This window comes from Chiloscyllium punctatum, chromosome 12 (assembly GCF_047496795.1).
Source record: "Chiloscyllium punctatum isolate Juve2018m chromosome 12, sChiPun1.3, whole genome shotgun sequence".
NCBI lineage: Eukaryota > Metazoa > Chordata > Chondrichthyes > Orectolobiformes > Hemiscylliidae > Chiloscyllium > Chiloscyllium punctatum.
Window position 1 is genome coordinate 14504497 of NC_092750.1, and position 24651 is coordinate 14529147.

At 41.1% G+C, this 24651-nt stretch overlaps 1 protein-coding gene across 12 annotated transcripts; it reads right to left on the reverse strand.

Moving 5' to 3' along the window:
* Nucleotides 1-662: 662 nt before the first annotated feature.
* On the reverse strand, nt 663-24484 carry glyctk (glycerate kinase). 12 transcript variants are annotated; one of them, XM_072581896.1, is made up of 7 exons: nt 17153-21526; nt 13933-14021; nt 12479-12535; nt 11716-12154; nt 7597-7748; nt 4931-5106; nt 663-1820 (listed from the first exon to the last, which is right to left on the reverse strand). In XM_072581896.1, exons 4-7 carry the CDS (start codon nt 12105-12107, stop codon nt 906-908), a joined length of 1635 nt encoding a protein of 544 aa, XP_072437997.1. In that variant the 5' UTR covers nt 12108-12154; nt 12479-12535; nt 13933-14021; nt 17153-21526; the 3' UTR covers nt 663-905. The 12 variants fall into 12 exon arrangements, with proteins under 12 accessions (XP_072437997.1, XP_072438004.1, XP_072437993.1 ...); XM_072581903.1 differs by lacking the exons at nt 13933-14021; nt 17153-21526 and adding an exon at nt 24337-24484 and having other exon boundaries at nt 12479-12510; XM_072581892.1 differs by adding an exon at nt 24337-24484 and having other exon boundaries at nt 11716-14021; nt 17153-17387.
* Between the last annotated feature and the right edge of the window lie 167 nt (nt 24485-24651).

Consider the following 24651-nt stretch of genomic DNA (forward strand, 5'->3'; position numbering starts at 1 on the left):
GTGTAATCAGTGGAATTTAGAGAAAGAGAGGGGAATCTCATTGAAATGCATAGAATACTAGAAACCTGGATATAGTTGACATGGAGAAGATGCTTCCACTAGTAGAAGAGACTAGGACCCGAGGGCACAGCCTCAGAGTGAAGAGACGACCCTTTAGAACTGAAATGAGAATGAATTTAATCAGAGGGTGGTTAATCTGTGGAACATTTTTTGCTGCAGAAGGCAATGGAGGCCAGGTCATTAAGACAAAGATAGATATGTTACTGATTAATAAAGGTTAAGGGGAGAAAGCAGGAAAATGAAGTAAAGAAACCTATTAGCCATGACCCAAGGACCCAATGGTTATTTCTGGCCTAATAATTGGCCTAATTCTGCTCCTATATCTTATGGGTCTTAAAACAAGAGATTGAGTTTGAGTCCTTTCTGGTCCATCTAAATGTACTCAACATGATGTTGCAAATAGATATTGAAGGGTCTTCCCTAATACCATACATCAAAAACAATTCCCAATAATCTGCTTTTTCTGCTGATTGTGGATATAAATTCTACTTCAATTTTGTTTTGGATTACTGGGAGTAACTTACAAACCCCTAAAAGTCTTTTAAAAATTACAAGTATTGCAAAATGTTGACTACCTCTTAGTGCACTCATTTGAGAAACGCTTGAATATTTACATTTTTATTTAAATAGCTTTGTTTGTAAGGTATGCGATAATGGCTGTCAAAACGCTGCCGGCTTGTGGCACATATGATCCAACATTGTTTGCTTTAACTTGTAATGCCAGTGTTCAACACATTAAAATTATACATGCATCCCTGTCCCCTTTATTGATACAATACTATGTGAGTACAATATTATGTCCCTTTATAAAGAAATTAGTTTTTCTTCGCTTCTCTTTGTTCGACTTAAATTTCATTGGGTTGAATAATAATTGCTTGCATATCCATGACGTTAGTGTTTGTCAGCCCTGTCACAATAAGGTCCACTCCATTATTAAACTTGTTAAAGAAGGTAAAGGAGTCGTTGTTGTTTAAAAAGTCCTCTGCGTTCAGCCCTTCAGCAAAGGCCTTGTCAACCAGGTCACTGTAAGCGAAAGCACCAGCTGCTTCAGTGGGCCCATCTTGTCCGTCAGTCCCGCCACTAAGAAAAATAACTTCATACTTTGTAAGTAGATCTTGTGGAATCTTTGATTTTGCATGGTGAAGTTCCAAGGCTAGATGCAAGGCCAGCTCTTGATTTCGACCTCCTTTACCTTTACCCTGGAGTCGAACTGTAGTTTCCCCCCCTGCCAAAAGGCATATTGGTTTCTTGGAATGCTGTGTCTCCTCCAACAGTTCTAAACAGCCATCTAGTTGGAAGTCAGGAAGCTCCATGTTTACGACCATCTGCAGGATCTCATCTTTCATTTTGCTTACATGTACATATTTTGAACTGGCAGCTGCCAGAACTGAACACACATATCTAATCAAAAGACTGTACAATTTAGCCACAGTCTTGACATCTCCACTGATTACAGTAGATAGGACAGAAGTATTATAACCCAAGCTTTCTGATTTGCATTTTGCTTTCTCTAAGGCAATTGCATTTGATCCCACAATAAAATTACAAACATGAGCAAATGTTTGGATCTCCTCTTTGTCCATTTTCATGCTGGACTGAGACAGAACTTCTTTTACAGATTCTGGCATGGATGATAACAAGTTATATTTTAACAGTATCTTATGACAGTCGTCCTTGCTGTGTAAGGTAGGTACAGTTGGGCCACTGGCCACATACTCCAAATTGTCACCTATAACATCAGACATGATGAGACTCACCACCTGCCAAATAAAGAGTCATGTTTTATATTTCTGTATATTTCAATTTCTTGTCCAGTCAAATCTAATTACAATACATTTAATTGAAATATGTTTAGAATTTTAATTCCAAAGATGAACTCTTTCTTCCTGATGAAGGGCTTTTGCCCGAAACGTCGATTTCGAAGCTCCTTGGATGCTGCCTGAACTGCTGTGCTCTTCCAGCAACACTAATCCAGAATCTGGTTTCCAGCATCTGCAGTCATTGTTTTTACCTCCATTATTAATACAATTTCTGATCAAAAGGGCCTATTGCATTGACACTTTACCTTGTATCTCTGATTATATGCAGTAATGTTCTGACCTTTTGTATTGAATTAACAGTCACCAAGTGTGTGTGTGTGTGTATATAAATACTGTTTGCTTACTAAACTTGTCATTAAATCATTTTGCAATCCATCAACAGAGATGTCCATAAGCAAAATGGGTGAACGCTCTACATGGTATAGTACTGTGTCATACATTCTAGTTTTAATTCCTAAATTAGGTGGTGTAGGAAAAGAGATGGAAGGGCTACAAGTGAGCTCAGCAGATGTCAAACTACAAAGGAGTAAACAAGTTTTTAATTCCTGCTCTTGACTGCCACCTAGTCTACCCTTACTGCAAGTACATCTCTATAACTGACAAAATTATGAGTGATTTCTCTGCTGCAATGAATTGTTCAGGTTCATCCCAAGATAATGGCTACCTGGTTCAGATACTCAAGGCAGACAGCACTGTGAATCATACCTGACCACAATTAGGTACCTAACTGAAAGGAGTGGGGGTCGGCAATAGAAAATAAACTAAAAACTTCTCTGTTTCTAGACTCCTCCAATTTCAAAGCAGGAGAAGATGCCTGTACGGAAGGAAAGTTTCAGATTTTATAGTTAGTACCTTTATGACACATGTTTCAGATTTCTGCACTTGAGTTATTGTGCCCAGTTTTGACCCCTGGACGTAGTGAAGGAAATTGAATTAAGGGCCTTGAATGATAACTCAGGCACCTTACATATGGGAACGGTTCCATGAATTCTGACTGTCACTTGGACATTCAAAGAAATAGTGGGGTATATAGTTTTTAAAGAATGTAAAATTTCTGGATAACTTAGTTAACATGGTGGAACCAAATGAAGGTAAAGACTCTGGTTAGAAAGCGGGAAGGTTTTATTTTTACAAGAATTCATTGCTCAGTATTAGAATATCCAAAAATGTAGTCCTTTAATGGAAAATGTGAATGAGGATATATTCAGTGAGACAGGGTAAGGTGCTCATAGAAATGAGGATTTGTGAGCAGTAATCAAAAATCATTATTTTTTAGCTGGGAAATACAAAAAAAGTTTAAGCTCAGGGATCAACACTCCACCATCACCACTTCACCTGACAAAGGGACCAGACTTCAAAAGCTTGTCATTTCAAATGAACCGATTGGACTATACCCTGGCACTGTGTAACTTCTGACTTTGACAGCATGAATAAGTATCACCAGCAGGGGTCACTGGCTGGGTGGGTGAGACAGAAAATTGGAATTTTCCTCTTTGTTACATACTAAGAAATACTTACATTTAATTCATCTCTTTTATATGGACTTCAGTAAGGCAATTAACAAGGTTCCCCTTGGGAGACTGGTTAGTAAGGCGAGATCTCTTGGAATGCAGGGAAAACGAGCCAGTTGGATACAGAACTGGCTCGGAGGTGGAAGACACAGGATGGTGGTGGAGGGTTGTTTTTCAGACTGGAGGCCTGTGACCAGTGGAGTGCCACAAGGATTGGTGCAGTGTCCACTACTTTTTGTCATTTATATAAATGATTTGGATGTGAGCATAAGAGGTACAGTTAGTAAGTTTGCAGGTGACATCAAAATTGGAGGTGTAGTCGACAGCAAAGAAGGTTACGTCAGATTACAATGGGATCTTGAACAGATGAGCTGAGGAGTGGCAGATGGAGTTAATTTAGATAAATGTGAGGTTCAAATCTTAGCAGGACTTATACACTTAATGGCAAGGTACGAGGGAGTGTTGCTGAACAAAGAGACCTTGGAGTGCAGGTTCATAGCTCCTTGAAAGTGGAGTCACAGTTAGATGGGATAGTGAAGAAGGTGCTTGGTATGCTTTCCTTTATTGGTCAGTGTATTGAGTACAGGAGTCGGGAGGTCATGTTGCGGTTGTACAGGACATTGGTTTGGCCACTTTTGGAATATTGCATGCAATTCTGGTCTCCTTCCTATCAGAAGGATGTTGTGAAACTTGAAAGGGTTGAGAAAAGATTTACAAGTATGTTGCCAGGGTTGGAGGTTTTGAGCTATAGGGAGAGGCTGAATAGGCTGGGGCTGTTTTCCCTGGAGTGTCAGAGGCTGATGGATGACCTCATAGAGGTTTATAAAATCATGAAGGGCATTGATAGGATAGATAAATAAATAAATATGGGATATCTGATCAGCATGGACAAGTTGAACCGAAGGGTCTGCTTCCATTCCGTACATCTCTATTACTCTATAACCTCACAACATCTCAATCACTTCACGTAATGTGATAGATATAATGTAGGAAAAATGGAAGTCAGTTGCACAAATAGCATCATGATAATAACTGAATAATCATTGAAGTGGTGATAAATATTGCTTAAGCCATTGGGAAACTCTTCATCTTATAGGGATTTTTTTGCATCCATTTCTCATGGACAGTATTGTATTGAGTGTCTGCTCTGAATTGTATTGGAGTGTCTTTCTAGATTTTGTGCTCTGTACACTGGTGGGACTTGAACGTGTCATCTGGCACACAGCTGATATATTGACTACCCCTATTAGATGAAAATGTGTTGCTGGAAAAGCGCAGCAGGTCAGGCAGCATCCAAGGAACAGGAGAGTTGATGTTTCGGGCACAAGCCCTTCTTCAGGCTTGTGCCCGAAACGTTGATTCTCCTGTTCCTTGGATGCTGCCTGACCTGCACTTTTCCAGAACACATTTTCAGCTCTGATCTCCAGCATCTGCAGTCCTCACGTACCCCTATTAGAGATTAAGGCTAAATATTGATCATAATCCCATTCAAAGTTTCATAATCAACACTTTCAGTCACAAAACAGAAAGGTTACAAACCTGTGCAGGATAGGCAGCCCTTGCCAAACCTCCACCCTTCAACAACGACAGCATCTTGCGGACTGTATTGAGCTCCTGAATTGTTGCCCCCTTCGCAGCAAGTTGTTTGGTCAGGTATTGCTTCTCCTCTAAAGTGACAGGGGGAATTGGAGCTGGCAATAAAGCTGACCCTCCACCTAAAAAGCAGTTTTAAAAAGTTGTTATGGTCATAAACACTAACATTGCGTGGCATAATGCAAGTTTAAGAATAGAGCTCACTCAGGCTATGTTAGAATTGGAAAAAGAAAATCCTCTCTGAAACTAGTGGGCATGTGAACTTGTACAGAAGGAAGTTAAATTGTGGCCAACCGGAGCAGTTGAAAGGATTGAAACTTGTTGAAAATTGTAATTATGATTTAAGATATTGAACAATGTTTGATTTTCCCTTTTTACTGCAGGTAGAGGATCATCACATATTTGAATGAGCGTTTATGTTGAGATTCATTAAATGCAAATTCTGGTTGGAAAGGTTTGATAAGCTGAATAGCCTTTCCTTGTTCTATAGCTTTGTGCCTGCAATTTTACAAACATCTCCAGTTTCCTCCCACCGTCCAAAGATGTGCAGGTCAGGTGAATTGGCTATGCTAAATTGCCCGTAGTTAGGTAAGGGGTAGATGTAGGGGTATGGTTGGGTTGCGCTTCGGCGGGGCGGTGTGGACTTGTTGGGCCGAAGGGCCTGTTTCCACACTGTAAGTAATCTAATCTAATCTATGGGACATAGTGAACTATAAACCATTATCCTTGGAGAACAGAAAGGAAATTACATTGTGTCAAATATTTCAGATACTTATCCACAGGGAGCTAGAAATAGAAGTAAAATAATACAAATTCTGGACATCTGTTAGCAAAAATTTGATATCAGAATACAACTGCAATGCTCCTTTTTTTTAACCCAAGGAATAATAGATAAGTATTTAGTTAAGTATTTTGAGGTTACTGTTTAACTGGTTTATTTATTTAACTGGTTCATGTTTCTCATGTTAACTAAGCAGTTAAGCAAAACAAACAAGGCTAAATAAGTGGAAGTCAACATAGCAGAATGGCTGGGCCATCCTTATACACACGTAGTCTGTGGGATGTCTACAACACTATAAGTTCTGAAACATCACATATGCAGCCTATATATCCAATTGCTCCAGTGTTATTTAAAGGCATTTAGTATTATCAGCGTGCACGTGAAAGAGAAAAAAACCCTTTAAGCGCACTGAAATTTGCTTTTCTATTTAAAAAGATTAAGACAGATGCTCCACATCAATACACTTTCTTACCCTATTCCTACATTCTGGTGTCCAAAACTCTTATCAGTCATGTCTTGAATATCCTCAATGACTGAGCATTTACAGCCATCTGTACTAGATAACTCCAATGATTCATGAACCTCGAGTGCATGTCTCCTTGTCTCAATCTAAAGTGGCCAGCTTATTATCCCAAGGCTATTAAGGGGGAAACAACAATTCAGTATCTGCTCTGTCAAGCCCTAAGAATGAGAATTTTGTGGACAGCATGTTTCACTAAGGTTCACCATACTTATTCCTGGGATGGCACGATTAATATATGAGGAAAGACTGGATTAATTGGGCTTATAATCACTGGAGTTTCGAAAAATGAAGAGGGACCTCATAGAAACACATAAAATTCTGATGGCACTGGACAGCTTTGATGCTGGAAGAATGTTCCTGATGGTAGGGAAGACCGGAACTAGGCATCACAGTCGAAGAAGAAATAGTACGCCATGCAGGACTGAGATGCGAAGAATTTCTTCACTCAGTTGTGAACCTGTGGAATGCTGTTGGGGCCAGTTCATTAGATATATTCAAGAGGGAGCTGGGCATGGCTTTTGTGGCTAAAGGGATCAAGGGGTATGGAGAGAAAATGGGAGTGGGATACTGAGATTGCATGATCAGTCATGATCATATTGAACGGTGGTGCAGGCTAGAAGGGGTCTACTACTGCACCTATGTTTCTATGACTACCCTGTGGCTACAGCGTTCAGAAGATCCAAACAGTGTAAGATTCCTTTAGGAATGTGGAGCCCAAAGACTGGTACTCAGTGCTAAATGTCAGTGTAGGTGACAATGTCTTCAGAAAGTACAGTTAGAATATTATCCACAATACAGAGAAATTTGGCTGCAGGGAGGGCAAGAAAGTGTCGAATGCATTATCAAGTCTTGAAAACTATCAACTGCTCAAACAGCACCAACTCATTTTTCGATTCAGCACTTCAAAATTTCCATGACTCAACACTGGGTTCAACTCTTTCAGATATAACTCTGGACCAGAGCTGCTGGTGGAAATGAGTCACTTTTCCCATTTAAACCTCATCTAGTTTCATCTTTTACTTTTCTTGTCTCAGTTTCATTTCATCTGATTAGTCCTATCATTCCCTTATTCATTTATATCTCCTGTTTTTCACTGACTTTCTCTCTCTCTCCCATCCTTCCCTCCCTCCCCCCAGTACTTCATTTTATTATAAACATCGATTGGATTTAGCACCAGTTCTATAGCTGGTACTGCATTGCAGTCAGCCTGCTGTAGAACTGTTGGATATTGATCTGTGCTAAACTGTAGCTGGTGGATTAATCTCTGTAGTAAATTTGCTGTGACAATGAAAAAGAGAATTTATGTACCTGAGATAAGCACAAATAGCAGGTCATCTGCAGTAAGTCCTTCCACTAAATGATGAATACTGTTGGCTGCCTTTAAAGCATTCTCATCAGGGAGGTTATGTTTGGCTCCTTCCATTGCTTGTATTTTTGTCTGAGGTTTCAAAAGCATGTCCCTGTGGAATTACCCAGAGTGAAGTAATTAAACAGTGCGTGACAACATGGAATGCATCAACGAACTGCACTACTTCATAGGCCTTTGCAAAGCATAATGCAATAAAAATTTCTTCCTTTCCTGGAGGTTTTGATTTCTCTTGAATACAATTCATTGACCACAAGTACTTTGTCTAGGTACACATTTTGAATAGTGTGTGAATAATGCACAACTTTCATACTGCTTATTAAACCATGGAGGGTATCACGACTATGATTAAGTTCACTTAATCTTAATTTCAAGGGCAACCAGGGTCAGGCAATAAATGCTGGCCAGCCAGCGAAATCCAATTCCCATTAGTGAATAAAAAAAATCCAAACATATTTACTTCAACAACAGTTCCACTCAACACCAAAGGCAACTTGATGCAATCCTAGTTCATATATGTTGGATTGAACCCACGTACACCGAGACTGATTGATTGTACTATCTCTATCAGTGGTATTGTTGAGATAATCTGACTCAGCAAAAACTGTGAAATCAAACCCATTCCTGGAATTCCCTCCCTAATGGCATTGTGGATGCACCAGCAGCATGCAGACTGCAATGGTTCAAAAAGGTAGCTTGTCATCACCTTCTCATGGACAATGGAATGGTCGCCATCTAGCGATGCCCCCCCCCCCCCCATACAAGTGAATAAAAACAAAATAAAAGTTCTGCAAATTGAGGTATTCACTTAGCTACTGGGGAAACCTCATGCTGTTATTCTTAATTATGTTAAATATCTCAAGTGGACGAATGTGCAGGGATTTGAGAAGGATGGGAGAGTATAGCAGTACATGAATTTTTCCTTATGACAGCTAGCATGAATATGAGGGGTTGAATGCCTTTTTCTGTGTTCTAACAATTCTAAGGTCTTCTATGCTGTGCACAGTGGGAGACCAATCCTGTAAATTTTGCACCTGCATAGCTACAAGACTTTAACTGCACAAACAATTCTCGGGTAGTGTTTTTATTCATTCTTGGAAATTTGAGCATTGCTGGTCAGGTCAACACATTGCCCATCCCTGATTTCCTCATGAAGGTGGTGGTGGTGAACAATGTTCCTGTGACCTTGTTCCATGTTAATTAATGTACACAAAATGGTGTACAAAAAGATTGGAACAGAACACTGCACAGGAATGAATTTTGGCCACCCACAACACATTATAATGGGAATGCTGTTGATGTGCCAAACTGAATAATGTGCTTAAATTTTGTGGCACCTAACAGTCAATTACATTAAAAACATGTCCCAATGGAATCATCAAGGATGAAGCAGTTATGCAGTATTGTTGATGTGAATTGCATTGACCAACTCCACCCTTTCTATTCATTTACATTTCCAGATGTATAATTTGAAATGCAATTCAATTTTTGAATTGCTTCTCATCAACTAATTTCTTGGGTCCAGACTGGATAAGGATGGCTGATTTCCTCCGTAAAGGATGTCAATGAACCAGATGGGTTTTTATGACAATCAGGTTGTCTTACAGTACCCATTACAGCTTTTTTATTGCAGATCATAATCTAAATAATTTAATTTAAATTCTCCAGCAGCTATGATGGACTTGAACTAATTTCTCCAGATCAATAGCCCAGGTTTCCAGATTGCTAGTTCAGTAACACTACTGTCATACTAATATGCTAGAAATGAATGTTTTAATGTTTGCAGTTTCCAACATTTTACTGCAGATTTAAACGACAACAAAGTGTTGGTATTAAGAGATTTCACTTTGCATTATTATTTTAGTAACAGCATAAGTTGGAGCTTAAATTTGGAGTGAAGGCAGACTACATCGAATGTCTAGAGCCTTGACTTTCAATTTATACTACAGAAATTTAGCATTACACATCTGTGCAATGATGGTTAATTTGTAGCGCCTTTATTCATAGATTGCACTGGAATCAGGTTTAGGATAAGACACAAAAGTAAGTTAGAGAGGTAGTGCAGAAGTAGATTAGACCACAAGGGGAAATACTGGATTAGTGGTGCTGGAAGAGCACAGCAGTTCAGGCAGCATCCAACGAGCAGCGAAATCAACGTTTCGGGCAAAAGCCCTTCATCAGGAATAATGGCAGTGAGCCTGCAGCATGGAGAGATAAGCTAGAGGAGGGTGGGGGTGGGGAGAGAGTAGCATAGAGTACAATGGGTGAGTGGGGGAGGAGATGAAGGTGATAGGTCAAAGAGAAGAGGGTGGAGTGGATAGGTGGAAAAGAAGATAGGCAGGTCGGACAAGTCAAGGAGACAGTAAGTGAGCTGGAAGTTTGAAACTAGGATGAGGTGGGGGAAGGGGAAATGAGGAAGCTGTTGAAGTCCACATTGATGCCCTGGGGTTGAAGTGTTCCGATGCGGAAGATGAGGCGTTCTTCCTCCAGGCGTCTGGTGGTGAGGGAGCGGCGGTGAAGGAGGCCCAGGACCTCCATGTCCTCGGCAGAGTGGGAGGGGGAGTTGAAATGTTGGGCCACGGGGCGGTTTGGTTGATTGGTGCGGGTGTCTTGGAGATGTTCCCTAAAGCGCTCTGCTAGGAGGCGCCCAGTCTCCCCAATGTAGAGGAGACCACATCGGGAGCAACGGATACAATAAATGATATTGGTGGATGTGCAGGTGAAACTTTGATGGATGTGGAAGGCTCCTTTAGGGCCTTGGATAGAGGTGAGGGAGGAGGTGTGGGCACAGGTTTTACAGTTCCTGCGGTGGCAGGGGAAAGTGCCAGAATGGGAGGGTGGGTCGTAGGGGGGTGTGGACCTGACCAGGTAGTCACGGAGGGAACGGTCTTTGCGGAAGGCGGAAAGGGGTGGGGAGGGAAATATATCCCTGGTGGTGGGGTCTTTTTGGAGGTGGCGGAAATGTCGGTGGATGATTTGGTTGATGCGAAGGTTTGTAGGGTGGAAGGTGAGCACCAGGGGCGTTCTGTCCTTGTTACGGTTGGAGGGGTGGGGTCTGAGGGCGGAGGTGCGGGATGTGGACGAGATGTGTTGGAGGGCAGCTTTAACCACATGGGAAGGGAAATTGCGGTCTCTAAAGAAGGAGGCCATCTGGTGTGTCCTATGGTGGAACTGGTCCTCCTGGGAGCAGATACGGCGGAGGCGGAGAAATTGGGAATACGGGATGGCATTTTTGCAAGAGATAGGGTGGGAAGAGGTGTAATCCAGGTAGCTATGGGAGTCAGTGGGTTTGTAAAAAATGTCAGTGTCAAGTCGGTCATCCCTAATGGAGATGGAGAGGTCCAGGAAGGGGAGCGAGGTGTCAGAGATAGTCCAGGTAAATTTAAGGTCAGGGTGGAATGTGTTGGTGAAGTTGATGAATTGCTCAACTTCCTCGCGGGAGCACGAGGTGGCGCCAATGCAGTCATCAATGTAGCGGAGGAAGAGGTGGGGAGTGGTGCCGGTGTAATTACGGAAGATCAACTGTTCTACATAGCCAACAAAGAGACAGGCATAGCTGGGGCCCATATGTGTGCCCATGGCTACGCCTTTGGGAAATACCCTTTCAAATCCTCAGAATCTTAGAAGTTTCAATAAGATCCAATTCCTGTCCTGAAGATGGTGACCAGTTGTAGTAAGGTTCAGTGCTTATTGGGCATCCTCAGTACCATGTCAAAGTCTCAGTTTTTTTATAATTGGAGTGTGGACGGTGAGTGTTGAAAACCAGTTCAATTTTCACAGGAATACTGAGACAAACTAGTTCCCAATTTTCTCCCCTCGCTGAGGTTACTTAAATCAGCAAGACCAGAAATTGAATCTGCAAAGATAGTGAGCAGAAAAACTATTTTATACTGGACAAAATTTACCGACTAAGTTATTTAAGCAATTCCAAAATTAACAGATACTGTGCCTTCTAGCTTGATGTCAGTGGGTGGTCATTAGGGAAGGATCAAGGGGAGCATTACTAGTGCATAGAAAAGAAATAATCCACATGGTGATTTAATTTTTTTTTGGTTTCTTACTCTTTTCCTGTCTCACTAAGAATCTTTTGGATGCCAAGTGGAACACTGATCACTCCTTGCAGCAGATGGTCTCCCAAGATCTCTTCCATAGCAGCCGCCATTCCCAACACAGCCTTCCCAAATCCAACAAGGTAGACATTTTTATGGACAGGGAAGCACTGATTTTGTATCATCAATCTGTCTCCTTCTATGTTAATGTTCTTCTTGATCATGTTTTGAGGCAAAACAGCATTGATTGCTGCCTGAAAGATCTGCAGACCGTGCTGTCGAAGGGACATTTCTTTGTTAATTACAGAGGTATTGTGAAGATGAAGCTTCTTTGGCTTCCAGGTCTTGTAAATGAGTTGATGGTTGAAATGAAGCCACAAGTATCTTCCAAATGCAGTGATCATCTTAATCACTGATATTAATCACTGAGATTACTCTAAGTGATATCATCCTGCCAGAGAACAAATGGGAACCAGTAAGAAGTTATTCCGTTCTGCAGTGTAATAAGTCCATTTGCAGCATCACAACTTAAACCTGTAGAGTAAATTCCACAAGAGATGGTTAGGTCTGTAATTCTTCACAAGCTGTTTGCTTACCTTCTAATTTCCATATTCTCATCCCAGCGAATTTCAAAAATTTATATTTCCAAATATCATTTTTATTTCATTTCTTGTAATGCTACAAAAGGTGTTGGAAATTAGAAATGGGTGTGATTGACAACTAAGACTATATTTGTACTTTAACTATTTATACCATGTAGATTACTGACTTGTACCTTCAATTCTCACCGCTGTTATTTCAGAGTTCCTGGATAAGAGTTCATTCAGTGTTACTTAAGGTGACAAAGAAATAATAATTAAATAATTGCAAGTGCAATAAATCATATAAAGTTAAAAATGTTCCCTTTCACACCAGACTCATGTCAGGTTGAGCTACTCCACAATGGTGTCAACATCTTTGCAAGTTAAAGTATGATCACAAATTCAGGAGAAATGTTATCATAAAACATTTTGTTCTAATTTTGCAAAATACTTCAACATAATTTGCATGCGAGCTTGAAGAAGTTAAATGATCTTAGCAATGAAAAGCAAGGTATCAAAGACTTAAGTCCCTTGTGGCATAGTGTTGCTGATGTTACAAACAGGAGGCTTGGGTTCAAGTCCCATTTGCTTCAGATGTGTGTTATAGCATTTCTGAATAGGTTGATAGAGAAAATATCTGATGAAGAGTCTTTAACTGGGAGATTTTGTGGCACAGTCCCTCTCTCTGAAGGCCTTGGTTTAAGTCTTGTATGCTTCAGAGGTGTGTTGTAACATGTTAATTTGAAAATATCTAATTCAAAGAATTACAAAGAACAAGCCATTAGGAACTTATGTCCTTTCTCTTAAATTACCCCAATCTGCATATTCTTTTGCTGCTTTATTCCTCATCCAGTTTTTCCAAAATACATATATTTCCTGTGATACGAAAGAAGTCTTATGGCACAGTGGATAGTGTCTCTGTCTCTGACCCACTGAGGTTGAGTTTCACAACAATGTTTTGAAGGCCAAAAGGTGAATGGTTAATGCATCTAAAAAGGTTGAGTATCAATCTGCAAATCCTTCCAATGACAGGTCATTTTTCTAGTCATGCAATGTGAAGAACACCACAGCCGCCTTCATTGCTATGTAGAATTCTGACTATAACATAGACATATAAATGCACGTTACTGCAATATTTGAACTCTCTGCTTGAATTCTACCACCACCATCACATTGTAGTACTCTTAGTTAAAGGAAGTCTCCAGATTGTTGCAATGGAAGACAAAGGTTTACATGATTTATCACAAATGACAATTTAGAATAGGAATATATACAGCTTTAGAAGAGAAATGTCTCGGAAAATTAGCAAGTAAATATAGCTTAGATAAAAAAGACTGAAGAAACAGTAAACCGGGAAAGCCATTGACTCCAAAGCCAAGCATCTAATTTGTATTTCCTTCAAGTTAGAGTGAGCAACAGGCATATGAAAATTAAGCTGAATTATTTGGAAAATTAACACAAATTTATTTATCATAACACTTAGAATATTGCTCCTTAATTTGCAAAGCTGTTGAAATTATTCAGTTTTCTTCCACACACTTCTATGAACATTCAAAGAACAGTTATAATCTTGTTAACATTGTAATAAGTTAAAGGTATGCAATTTTATAAATATGCATTTTCATAATCTTGTATCATCCAAAACTACCTGACAGTCAATCAAGTCCTTTTCAATTGTAGTTACTGTTGTAATGGAGGAAATAGTGCAAGTTGTTGTTAACATTCTCTTATATGGCACTGCAGGGATATGAAGAGAGAGGCTGTAATTGATTAAAATCTGAACATTAAAAAAAATTTCTTGAATACGTAACCTCTACCCTGTTAAACTAATTTATCAGTGAAACATGTGTACAGTAACAACCAAAGGTGATTACACTTACTGAATTAAGACAATGTAGAACAGTAACTGTACATGATACTCTGTGAGCCTACTGCTCATTGTTCACCGAGCATCATAATCAAAGATCTGGATTGCCTCCAATGCCAGTATATCTTTCTTTTGATAATGGGCCCAAGATTGTTCACAGTATTTCATCTCTAGTCCAACTCGTGCCTGGTATAGTTTTAACAAGGTTTCCCTATTTCTTATCGTCCATTTCCTTTGAAATAAAACACAACATTCCATTTGCCTTCCCAATTACCTCTGTATACTAGCTTTTCGTGATTTATGCACTAAGTTGGTCAGGGCATTTCAGAAGATGTTCAGTAGTCACAAAGCAAATACATGCATTTAAATAAAATTTAAATAGATAAATTTGTAACAAACAACCAGAGCACCGATCAAAAAGATTTATTTGAAGGTCTTACGCTGAAGTATGTAGCTGTGAATCCCCATGATAACATAGATTAGGATAATGAAAGGCTCAAAGTGTCAAAGGCAGCAGAGATTTCAAGTAACAGCAATACATGAGTAATCTCTTTATTTTACTCTTGTTGTTCCACTGAAAAGAAATTGTTTCACTTCTATATTGTTTGGCCATAAAAATCTGACTAACATTGTTGTGTCAAGTTTCAGGATCCTTGAGATTCGGTAGGTATGTAGTTTTAAATATATGTAATAGGAATAAATACAATAATTGTCACAAGAAAAAAATGTTAGGGAGACTAATGGAACTAAAACTGATAAGTTCCCTGGACCTGGTGGAATGTAGAGGAATCAGTGTATTATTTACATTATATATTAAAGACTTTGAGGCAAGTTTGAGGATGACACAAAAACAAATGGTATATAATATGGGAAAGTGTGAAATTGTACACTTTGGCCAGAATACAGGAGCTAAATATTATTAAAGTAGAGAAGCACAGAGTGATTTGGGAGTCTTTGTGCATAAATTACTAAAGAGGAGAAAGTGAGGACTGCAGATGCTGGAGATCAGAGCTGAAAATGTGTTGCTGGAAAAGCACAGCAGGTCAGGCAGCATTCAAGGAACAGGAGAATTAACGTTTCGGGCATGAGCTATTCCTGAAGAAGGGCTCATGCCTGAAACGTCGATTCTCCTGTTCCTTGGATGCTGCCTGACCTGCTGTGCTTTTCCAGTAGCACATTTTCAGCATAAATTACTAAAAGCTAGTATACATGCAGGTAATAGGGATGGCAAATTGAATGTTGGGCTTTATTTTGAAGGAAAAGAGGTATAACAAAATAGGGAAGCCTTGTTAAAACTATATAAGGCACTCGTCAGACCAGACTTGAAATACTGTGAACAAATTTGAGCCTACTATCGAAAGAAATGCATATTGGCATTGTAGGCATTCCAGAGAAGGTTGGTTAGGTTGATCCTGCATTTGGAGGGGCAATCTTAGGAGGAGAGGTTGAGTAGGTTAGGCCTGTACTCATTGGAATTTAGGAAAATGAAATGCAATCTTAAATAAAACATAGAAGATTCTTAGGGGTCTTGACAGGGTAGATATGGAAAGGTTGTTCTCCTTGTGGGAGAATCTAGAAGCATAATTTCAGAAAGCATAATTTCAGAATGAGGATTGCCCTTTTAGAACAGATGGAAAGGAATTTATTCTCACAGAAGATAGTGAATTTATGTAATTTTTCTTATCACAGGGAGGTGTAGAGGGGGCTAGATCATTAAGTACATTTCAAAGTTGAGATAAACAGATTTTTAAATAAGAAAGGAATCAGGGTTATGGGGGAAAAGGCAAGGAAGTCTAGTTTAAGCATTTAAATCAGCCATGATGCCACTGAATGGTAGAGCAGACTCAATGGTCTGAATGGCTTGCTTCTGCCCTTACGTGTTATGGTCTTACATGGACCTTCTGGTTCCTTTTAGTGGGTAAATGGACGATGTGACATGATACTCAGATCCACAGATTGCTCACATCCTCGTGTCCATTACAAGCTGGACTTAATTAATTAATCTCAATGTCAAAGGACAGCTGTTGAACTGAAAAAAGAGAGGAGATTTTGATTCTGATTGTATTCCAACTGCTGGTTAGCATTAATATATTTTCATGAAAGGGCTGTTGGGGTAGAGTGCGAAATCTGTGAATCAGGAAACCTGGGTTCCCTGTCAAAGGTGTCTCATAACATATCCAAATAGGGGGTTGTCCTAAAGTAATTGGTGAATAATAAAGGGAAAGGTCATTCAGCCCTTCAGACCTATCTAACTATTCAGTTTCCTACATCTTAATTCTGTCTATTCTCCTCACTTCATAAACTCTTACCCAATATTTTCGCATCCATTTACTGACAGGCACTGGAGGGTTAATAAAACATCTGACACTTAGTCAGAGGGGCAGGTGAAGGACAAGAAAATCGTCTGGCGTGTGGATTAAAAATTTGAAAGGGAAGAACCGAAATCCCATTGGCTATTTTACTTCACTCCTTCCCTATAGTTTTTTTAATTAAAAAATCCACAATTTAAAAATCGCCAAAATATCAATTTGCTCAAAAAGTAAATTCAGAGTTGCTTCCAACAATGTAATTTATTAATTAACTCTATAGGTCATTGCAGACTCAGAAAGGGACTGTAGGTACAAAATAACAGGACACAGAAATAGCCAACTAAAATAAGCGATAATCTGTTGCAAAATCAAATGTTAATTATTAACAGAGTACTGGTCACCACTCAAAAAGAATGTTAAACTTTTTCGAAAAAAATCCTGATCCAAACTTATTCCAGACTTATTCCACACATCGAGAACTGCGAACTGGACGTTGAAAAGCTGCCAGCTCTTGTTAGTAAAGGGACTTTGGAAATTTAGCACCTGGGTGTCAGTGAAGGTTTGAGTCTTCGCTTTGAGCTTCGCCTTGCGCTTCAGTCTGGAAACTCATGTTTCTGCCGCAACACGGCCAATGTGCAACTGAGACGGAGGTCGATCTGTAGGAGCAACCGGCCCTTGGCTCATGCTCTTACCTATGGTCCAGCGATGGCTGGCCGCTATCAGCGAAACTGAACCACCATTTCCACTGCGCGGGACAAACAGGCTATCGGCTCATATGTGGAATTATAAGGGTTGGACAGATACATCCTGCCCCCCCCTCAATCCCACCACCAATCTGTTATCTTCCCAGCTCCAGCTCCTCCTCGCAGGCTGTAGCAGCTCCTCCTCTTCCCACCAACTCTACTTCCCTCACAGGGGTTTTCAAAGCTAAATTATTTAATTATTAAATGGTAAAGAGAAGATGGTTGGTTCATGGTTGGGGAGGAGAAGGGGATGGGCGTGAGATCAAAACAGTTTATGAATATGCAGTACATAAAACATACAACAATGCAGCGCAGGCTTAATGAATGTACAGAACATAGAACAATGAAGCACAGGAACAGGCCCTTCAGCCCTTCTTGGTACCATTCTAAACTAATCCTAAAATAATCCTGTTCCTGTAGTAAATAAGGACTCGTTTGTAAATCCTGTTCATGTATCAAGAACCAAATGATACAGACTTAAAGCAGTTATAAGAAGCAACGGCAACATGATCCAAGTGCTGGTAAATGGGGTTAGTATAGTTTGATGGTTTGTTGGTCAGTGGGCCGAAGGGCCTGTTTCTATGCTCTATGACTCGATGAGGAACAAATGTGTGGCTAAGGCAGTGCTTCCAAAATTTTTATTTCCCACTGTGACCCCACTTTGGGGTTTGAAATTGTCAAGGGGAGAAGACCCATGAGGGGAGGGGTGTTCAACCTTTGCAAAATTCCATTCAACTTGTGAACCCCACTTGGTGTCCTGGCTAATGCTCCCACTTTGGTAAGCCCTAGGTTAGAGACTGCCATGCACTGGCTGAGTGTGTGCTGGCAATAGGTTCAATCAAGGCATCCAACAGGGGATCACGGTTATCTGAAATAGAACGATGCCAGGGCTGTGAAGAGAAAGCGGGAGTGCAAGGGTTGGGAAAAGTGCTGGGAGAATTTCTCCTTCAGAGAGTTAGCACAGACAGGATGGGCCAGTTAATCTCCTTCTATGCTGTAATTGTTATGTGAATCTATAAGGAATTCAGAACTTTTTCTTTTACCCAGACACATGGTGATATGGATCTCACCACCATAAGAAATAAGTTGAAGTGAAGAGTAAGTTGTATTTACATGGAAGCTGGATAAACATGTGGGAGAAAGGAATTGAAAGTTACATTCATTGGGTTAGATGAGTTCAATTGGAAGTAGATTTTCATTAATTATAAATGCTGGCTTGGACCAGTGCGCACAATGGCCTGCTTCTCTTAGAGTCATAGAGATATACAGCATGGAAACAGACCCTTCGGTCCAACCCGTCCATGCCGACCAGATATCCCAACCCAATCTAGAGCCACCTGCCAGCACCCGGCTTATATCCCTCATATTCATATACCCATCCAAATGCCTCTTAAATGTTGTAATTGTACCGGCCTCCACCACTTCCTCTTGCAGCTCATTCCATACCCGTACCACACTCTGTGTAAAAACATTGCCCCTTAGGTCTCTTTATATCTTTCCCCTCTCACCCTAAACCTATATCCTCTAGTTCTGGACTCGCCGAGCCCAGGGAAAAGATTTATCTATTTACCCTATCCATGCCCCTCATAATTTTGTAAACCTCTATAAGGTCACCCCTCAGTCTCCGACGCTCCAGGGAAAACAGCCCCAGCCTGTTCAATCTCTCCCTATAGCTCAAATTCTCCAACCCTGGCAACATCCTTGTAAATCTTCTCTGAACTCTTTCAACTTTCACAGCATCTTTCCGATAGGAAGGAGACCAGAACTGCATGCAATATTCCAACAGTGGCCTAACCAATGTCCTGTACAGCCATAATATGACCTCCCAACTCCTGTATTCAATACTCTGACCAATAAAGGAAAGCATACCATATGCCTTCTTCACTATCCTATCTAACTGCGACTCCACTTTCAAGGAGCTATGAACCTGCACTCCAAGGTCTCTTTGTTCAGCAACACTCCCTAGGACCTTACCATTAAGTGTATAAGTCCTGCTAAGATTTGCTTTCCCAAAATGCAACATCTCGCATTTATCTGAATTAAACTCCATCTGCCACTTCTCAGCCCATCTGGTCCAGATCCTGTTGTAATCTGAGGTAACCCTCTTCGCTGTCCACTACACCTCCAATTTTGGTGTCATCTGCAAACTTACTAACTGTACCTCTTATGCTCGCATCCAAATCATTTGTGTAAATGACAAAACGTAGAAGACCCAGCACCGATCCTTGTGGCACTCCACTAGTCACAGGCCTCCCAGTCTGAAAAACAACCCTCCACCACCACCCTCTTGACTTCTAGCTTTGAGCCAGTTCTGTATCCAAGTTTGTGAGACATGATTTCCCACGCACAAAGCCATGTTGACTATCCCTAATCAGTCCTTGCCTTTCCAAATACATGTACATCCTGTCCCTCAGGATTCCCTTCAACAACTTGCCCACCACTGAGGTCAGGCTTACCGGTCTATAGTTCCCTGGCTTGTCCTTACCATCCTTCTTAAACAGTGGCACCACGTTAGCCAACCTCCAGTCTTCCGGCACCTCACCTGTGACTATCGATGATGCAAATATCTCAGCAAGAGGCCCAGCAATCACTTCTCTAGCTTCCCACAGAGTTCTCGGGTACACCTGATCAGGTCCTGGGGATATATCCACCTTTACCCGTTTCAAGACATCCAGCACTTCCTCCTCTGTAATCTGGACATTTTACAAGATGTCACCATCTATTTCCCTATAGTCGATATCTTTCATATCCTTTTCCACAGTAAATAATGATGCAAAATACTCATTTAGTATCTCCCCCATTTTCTGTAGCTCCACACAAAGGCCGCCTTGCTGATCTTTGAGGGGGCCCTATTCTCTCCCTCGTTACCCTTTTGTCCCTAATGTACTTGTAAAAACCCTTTGGATTTTCCTTAATTCTATTTGCCAAAGCTATCTCATGTCCCCTTTTTGTCCTCCTAATTTCCCTCTTAAGTATGCTCCTACTTTCTTTATACTTTTCTAAGGATTCACTCGATCTATCCTTTCTATACCTTATATACGATACCTTCTTTTTCTTAACCAAACCCTCAATTTCTTTAGTCATCCAGCATTCCCTATACCTACCAGCCTTTCCTTTCATCCTGACAGGAATATACTTTGTCTGGATTCTCGTTATCTCTTTTCTGAAGGCTTCCCATTTTCCAGTCGTCTCTTTACCTGCGAACATCTGCCCCCAATCAGCTTTCAAAAGTTCTTGCCAATACCATCAAAATTGGCCTTTCTCCAATTTAGAACTTCAATTTTTAGATCTGGTCTATCTTTTTCCATCACTATTTAAAATCTAATAGTATTATGGTCGCTGGCCCCAAAGTACTCCCCCACTGACACTTCAGTCACCTGCCCTGCCTTATTTCCCAAGAGTAGGTCAAGTTTTGCACCTTCTCTAGTCAGTACATCTACATACTGAATCAGAAAATTGTCTTGTATGCACTTAACAAATTCCTCTCCATCTGAACCGTTAATACTATGGCAGTCCCAGTCTATGTTTGGAAAGTTAAAATTCCCCTACCATAACCACCCTACTATTCTTACAGATAGCTGAGATCTCCTTACAAGTTTTTTTCTCAATTTCCCTCTGATTATTAGGGGTTCTATAATACAATCCCAATAAGGTGATCATTCCTCTTATTTCTCAGTTCCACCCAAATAACTTCCTTGGATGTATTTCCAGGAATATCATCCCTCAGCACAGCTATAATGTTATCCCTTATCAAAAATGCTACCCCCCCCCCTCCTCTCTTGCCACCCTTTCTATCCTTTCTGTAGCCTGTTGTATCCTGGAACATTAAGCTGCCAGTCCTGCCCATCCCTGAGCCATGTTTCTGTAATTGCTAAGATATCCCAGTCCCATGTTCCTAACCATGCCCTGAGTTCACCTGCCTTCCCTATTAGGCCCCTTGTATTGAAATAAATGCATTTTAATTTATTAGTCCTACCTTGTCCCTGCCTGCCCTGACTGTTTGACTCGTTTCTGTTCTCAACTGTACCAGTCTCGGATTGATCTCTTTCCTCACTATTTCCCAGGGTCCCACCCCCACCAACCTTACGAGTTTAAATCCTCCCAAGCAGCTCTAGCAAATTTCTCTGCCAGTATATTAGTCCTCTTCCAATTTAGGTGCAATCCGTTGTGTGGATTTGTCAATAAGGAAAACAGTAGGTTATTCAATCCATCTTGGTGTCCCAGTTGTCTGCTAAGACATGTTTCAGTACTGTAAATTCTGTGTAAAAATAAGTATCGGAGCTGAAAATGTGTTGCTGGAAAAGCGCAGCAGGTCAGGCAGCATTCAAGGAGCAGGAGAATCGACATTTTGGGCATAAGCCTTTCTTCAGGATGAAGAAAGGCTCATGCCCGAAACGTCGATTCTCCTGCTCCTTGCATGCTGCCGGACCTGCTGTGCTTTTCCAGTAACACATTTTTAGCTCTGATTTTCAGCATCTGCAGTCCTCACTTTCTCCTAAAAATAAGTATCAATAAGTTCAAGGAGCATATGACAGAGTAGATGTAGAAAAATTATTCTCTGTTGCAAGTAAACCATTGAGTCGAATTAAGTAGATTTTTAAAAATTGACAAAGATGTGGAGAGGTGATGAGAAAATGTTTTTCATGCAGAGCATTGACAGAATCTGGAATCCTCTACTTGAAACGTGATGCAAGCTGATTCTAACAATAAGGTTAAAAGGGATTTCGTCAAATAGTTGAGAATGTGGAACTAGCAGGAAAGACCAGAAGCAGGAGCAGGGACGGGAGCAAAAGCCAGAACAGGCACAATGGACTGAATGGCCTCTTGTTGTGCTGTAATTTTAACGATTCCATGAAGGGCTAGATGCAATAAACTAGAAATGGTGGAAATACTCAATAAGACAGGCAGAATACCAAAGAGAAAGAAAGTTAAAGTTTAAAGTTAACCTTTTGTTTTCATTTGGGAAAGTGAGAGATGGAGCAGGTTTTCAGCAATCACAAGGGCAGGACAATTTGCAGGAGATGGTGGCACACTGCTAATGGCACTAGACTAACAATCCATTGGCCCAGGCTAATGCTAGGATTGCAGATGCTGGACTGTCAGATTTGAGAAGTGTGGTGCTAGAAAAGCACAGCCAGACAGGAAGCATCCAAGGAACAGGAGAGTTGACATTTCGGGCATAAGCCCTTCATCAGGAATGTGGAGGGGGAAGGGTCTGAGAGATAAATAGAGGGGCTGGGGTAAAGGCAGGTGGGAATTCCCATTCTAAATGATGACTTAACAATCCAGGTTTGTTCAATATATAATTTCAGTCGCATGACACTGTAATCTTTTGCTTTCAATTCTGTGTCTTATGATCTTATGCTCCTGATGAAGGAGCAGCGCTACAAAAGCTAGTGCTTCCAAATAAATCCGTTAGACTATATCCTGATTTTAAACTTTGTTCACCCCAGTCCAACACCCCACTCCACATCATTAAGAACAAAAGAAATTGAGATACAGGTAAAAGGAGTGACAATTGGTTTGATATTACCAAAAAAAGCAAAATATGTAACTCAAAGCTCTAAATGGGAAAATGCAGAATCATCACTTATGAATGCCATTTAGGATAATGGAGTTGAGGTTATAATTTAAAATTGATTAACTAAATGCTGAAGGTTGTAAAGTAACCTGATGAGAAAGATATGAAACTGTTCCTCAGTCTTATGTTTGAACTTCAGAGAAAAGTCATGGCATTCCCCAAAGAACCGTGAAGCGTAAACTCTGGAAAACTGAGGTCAGTATTGAAGTGGAGAATTAAAATAAACATGCACATCAGAACTTGCACGTTGCTTAAAAAAAAGAGACATGTTGCTGAAGCTGTTTATCTTGTGCACTCATCAGGATAAATGGAAGAATGCCAAATTTCAAATGGTCTTCATACTACAGAAGAAGGATTGGTTGGCAAGCTCATTCTAGAGAAAGTGAGGACTGCAGATGCTGGAGATCAGAACCGAAAAGTGTGGTGCTGGAAAAGCACAGCTGGTCAGGCAGCATCCAAGGAGCAGGCTAGTCAACACTTTGAGTGCAAGCACTTCATCAGGAGTAAGGGGGTGGCCCAAGGGGGCTGAGAAATAAATGAAAGGGAGGCAGGGCTTGGGAAAGATAGCTGGGAATATGATAGTTAGATGGAAGTGTGGGGTGATGGTGATAGGTTGGAAAGGAGGGTAGAGCGGATAGGTGGGAAGGAAGCTGGACAGTTAGGACAGTTCTAGAGGACAGTGCCAAATTGGAAGGTTGGATTTGAAATAAGGTGTGGGATGGAGGGGAAATGAATAAACTGGTGAAATCTACATTGATCCTGTGTGATTGGAGGGTCCCAAGGCACAAGATAAGGCATTCTTCCTCCAGGCATTGGATAGCTAGAGTTTGGTGGTGGAGAAAGCCCAGGATTTGCATGTCCTTGGCAAAGTGTTCAGCCACAGGGCAGTGGGGTTGTTTAGTGCATGTGTTCCAGAGATGTTCTCTGAAATGTTCTGCAAGTTTAGCGCACTGTCTCCCCAATGTACAGGAGCCCACACACAGAGAGTAACACCTACAGTGGACGATGTGTGTGGAAGTACAGGTAAATCTCTGTCAGATGTGGAAGGATGCTTTGGGCGTGGGATGGAGGTGAGAGGGGAGATGTGGGCACAGGTTTTGCACTTCTTGTGGTGGCAAGGAAAGGTGTTGGGAGTTGGAGGGTGGGTAGATGGATGCGTGGACCCTACACGGGAGTCATGGAAGGAATGGTCTCTGCAGAATGCAGATAGTGGTGAGGACAGAAATATATCCTTGATGGTGAGATTTGTTTTTAGTTGGTGGAAAGGATAGAGGATAATGTGTTGTGCCCCCACCCCCAATAATCTCTCAGTTCCCGTGGGCTACCCCCTCATTCCTGATGAGTTTTTGCTCGAAAAGTCAACTGTCCTGACGGGCTGTGCTTTTCGAGCACTACGCTTTTTGACTCTGATTCTGGTTGGCCAAAGTGTCGATGTGGAGAAAGCAATGGAGGATGCAAATAATGAAAAAGTATTTCGCAAAAAAAAATTAAGTAAAGCATTAAAGTAACAAAAGGAAGGAAAGTTAGTAAAATGGAAAAGCACTATCATCACCCAGAATGGCCCTGTAGCGGATTTGCCCCTCAGGAAGATGGCGACCCAGTCGGCTCCGGCACATCGAACACACATGCGCAGCAAGTAGAGCCCTGTCTCCCTGACAATCAAGGCTGGGTATTATGGGTAACATCATACAGACATCCGAAGGTGGTTGACGTCATGGTCATTTACGTGTGGAATGTTTTACCTTGTGCAAAGGATGGCTGCGGTCTCGGGACACCGCCTCCACCGCTCGGTTGTCATGGAAATGACGGGGGCGTTGCCCGCTATTTCCATGCTCACCCGTCTGCGGGGACGATTGGGTATTATGGG